Source organism: Meleagris gallopavo, unplaced genomic scaffold (assembly GCF_000146605.3).
Source record: "Meleagris gallopavo isolate NT-WF06-2002-E0010 breed Aviagen turkey brand Nicholas breeding stock unplaced genomic scaffold, Turkey_5.1 ChrUn_random_7180001858519, whole genome shotgun sequence".
Lineage (NCBI taxonomy): Eukaryota > Metazoa > Chordata > Aves > Galliformes > Phasianidae > Meleagris > Meleagris gallopavo.
Genome location: NW_011124460.1, coordinates 2524 through 5506, shown reverse-complemented (window position 1 = coordinate 5506; position 2983 = coordinate 2524). Strand labels below are relative to the sequence as shown.

Sequence of the window (2983 nt, the reverse complement as noted above, 5' to 3'; positions counted from 1 at the left end):
CGGGACCGTAAGGGGTCCCCAAGCAAGGACAGGAAGCGGCACCGCTCCCGGGACAGGAGGAGGGGCAGCCGGTCCCGCTCCCGGTCCCGTTCCAAGTCCTTGGACAGGTGAGCGCCGTTGGGTTACCGGGGGTGGGAAGGGGGAAGGAACGTCTTTGTAGGACGGCTGTTCCCATTTGGGGCGATTTTTCCGTTTCTCAGGGAGCGGCGGCACAAAGAGCGCGAGCGGGACCGGGGGAAGAAGGACCGGGAGAGGGAGAAGGAGAAGGAAAAGGATGGGCACCGGAGGGACAAGGACAGGAAGCGATCCAGGTGAGAGGATTTCCAGTCGGGTTGGCTGCTGTGCGGCCCAATGGGGCGCATCTGGGTTCCGGCAGAGGGGGCTTCAACCAGTGGAGAGTGGGGGAGGGGGTCGGGGCTCTGGGTTTGGGGGCTTTAGGGCTTCGGGCTTTGGATTTGGGGCTCTGTTCGGTCCCTGATTGCCTTTTGTTTTGTTGGGGAAGCTTGTCCCCAAGCAGGGGTAAGGACTCCAAGTCCCGCAAGGAGAGGGACTCACGGAAGGCAGAGGAGGAAGAGGAGAATGCGCTGAAAAAGGAGAAGGTGAGGAGTGGGGTTTGGTTTGAGAGCGGCTCTCGGGGCGAGGAGAAGCGTCACAGCACAGCCCTGTGTCTGCAGGCACAGCCCCTGTCCTTGGAGGAGCTGCTGGCGAAGAAGAAGGCCGAGGAGGAGGCAGAAGCGAAGGTGGGAAGGGGGGTGGGAGTTCTCCCTTCCTGCGCAGTCCCAGCTTGTGACAGCGGTGCCCAGATGGGCGTCGGGGGGGGTCCTATCCCGGGGTGGTCCCAGCAATAAGTGGCCGTGGCCAGTCGTGCTGTGAGCCTTTCTCTCCTCTGGCAGCCCAAGTTCCTCTCCAAGGCTGAGCGGGAGGCCGAGGCGCTGCGGCGGCGGCAGCAGGAGGTGGAGGAGCGGCAGCGGCTGCTGGAGGAGGAGAGGAAGAAGAGGAAGCAGTTCCAGGAGATGGGGAGGAAGATGCTAGGTGCGCTGTCATCCCTGCCGTGCTGCCCGCCTGGCCCCTAAGACCCCCCGGCTGTGCTGGGGAGTGCTGAGCTCTGAGGTTCTCCCCCTGTTCCCAGAAGACCCCCAGGAGCGTGAGCGCAGGGAGCGCCGGGAGCGCATGGAGAGGGAAACCAACGGCACCGAGGACGAGGAGGGCAGGCAGAAGATCCGAGAGGAGAAAGATAAGAGCAAAGAGCTCCACGCCATCAAGGTACTGCTGGCAGCCGGGCGGGGGGGCTGGGATGGCCGGGACCCCTGGGTTCCTTCCCTGCTGATGCTGTGCTGCCTGCAGGAGCGTTACCTGGGAGGGGTGAAGAAGCGGAGGCGCACGCGGCACCTGAACGACCGCAAGTTTGTCTTCGAGTGGGACGCATCAGAGGACACCTCCATCGACTACAACCCGCTGTGGGTGCCTGGGGGTGCTCCTGAGGGGGCTGGGCAGCCCCACGGCTGCCCCTGACGCTCCTGCCCTGCTCCAGGTACAAAGAGAGGCACCAGGTGCAGCTGTTGGGACGGGGCTTCATCGCAGGGATCGACCTGAAGCAGCAGAAACGGGAGCAGTCACGCTTCTATGGGGACCTGATGGAAAAGAGGAGGACGTTAGAGGAGAAGGAGCAGGAGGAGTGAGTGTGCTTGTGGGGGGGCACGGGGCTGCCATCCTGTAGCTGGAGAGACAAATCTGCTGTCCTCAGAGGCGTGGGGTGAGTCCTGTGTCCTTTTTGCCCCCTCCCAGGGCCCGGCTGCGGAAGCTGCGGAAGAAGGAGGCCAAGCAGCGCTGGGACGACCGGCACTGGTCGCAGAAGAAGCTGGATGAAATGACAGACAGAGACTGGCGCATTTTCCGGGAGGATTACAGCATCACCACCAAAGGGGGCAAAATCCCCAACCCCATCCGCTCCTGGAAGGATTCGTCCCTGCCGCCCCACATCCTGGAGGTCATCGATAAGTGCGGCTACAAGGTGAGCTCAGGGGCTGTTTTTGGGGGACTCTGTGTGGTCTTGATGTGAGCTTGGTGGGAGGAAGAGGGCTGCTTCTTGGGATCAGCGCTCCTGGGTTGTTTTTGGGGGGGATGTGGGGTTGTTCTGCTGGCAAAACCCGCCGCTCTCCTCCCCAGGAACCCACTCCCATCCAGCGGCAGGCCATCCCCATCGGCCTGCAGAACCGTGACATCATCGGCGTGGCTGAGACCGGCAGCGGTAAAACAGCAGCATTCCTCATCCCGCTGCTGGTGTGGATCACCACCCTGCCCAAAATCGACCGGTGAGGGGGCTGCCGTGACGTGGGGGGGGTAGGGGGGGCGACGGGGGACGCTGTGGGGGAGGCGCCGGGGTTGACGCGATGGCGCCCTGTGTGCTGCACAGCATCGAGGAGTCGGACCAGGGGCCCTACGCCATCATCCTGGCTCCCACCCGAGAGCTGGCCCAGCAGATCGAGGAGGAAACCATCAAGTTTGGGAAGCCTCTGGGCATCCGCACGGTGGCTGTGATCGGAGGAATCTCCCGTGAGGACCAAGGCTTCCGCCTGCGGATGGGCTGCGAGGTGAGGCTGCGGCCCCGCGAGGCCCTGTGCTGTGTTACTGGGGCACCCACGGCTCCCAGTATGGCCCGGTTCACCACCGATGCCGTTTCTCCCTCCCCCAGATCGTCATCGCCACTCCCGGGCGTCTCATCGACGTGCTGGAGAATCGCTACCTGGTGCTGAGCCGCTGCACCTACGTGGTGCTGGACGAGGCGGATCGCATGATCGATATGGGCTTCGAGCCCGACGTGCAGAAGATCCTGGAGCACATGCCTGTCACCAACCAAAAACCCGACACCGACGAGGCCGAGGACCCCGAGAAGATGTTGGCCAACTTTGAGTCGGGGAAGCACAAATACAGACAGGTGGGGGGAGCAGAAATGTGGGTAGGTGGGGGAGCACAAATGCGGGCA

The 2983-nt window shown here is 63.4% G+C and overlaps 1 protein-coding gene across 1 annotated transcript in view; it reads left to right on the top strand.

Moving 5' to 3' along the window:
• Positions 1–3: 3 nt before the first annotated feature.
• DDX23 (DEAD-box helicase 23) overlaps positions 4–2983 on the top strand; it is a gene marked incomplete at its 5' end in the record, with an annotated part of 5040 nt that continues 2060 nt past the window's right edge. The window contains 12 exons of the mRNA XM_019611089.2: positions 4–107; positions 201–311; positions 503–599; positions 675–740; positions 894–1032; positions 1130–1263; positions 1345–1457; positions 1532–1675; positions 1786–2011; positions 2167–2312; positions 2414–2591; positions 2693–2956. Of these exons, the coding sequence (XP_019466634.1) occupies positions 4–107; positions 201–311; positions 503–599; positions 675–740; positions 894–1032; positions 1130–1263; positions 1345–1457; positions 1532–1675; positions 1786–2011; positions 2167–2312; positions 2414–2591; positions 2693–2956 (1722 nt within the window). The remainder of the gene's footprint in view (positions 108–200; positions 312–502; positions 600–674; positions 741–893; positions 1033–1129; positions 1264–1344; positions 1458–1531; positions 1676–1785; positions 2012–2166; positions 2313–2413; positions 2592–2692; positions 2957–2983) is intronic.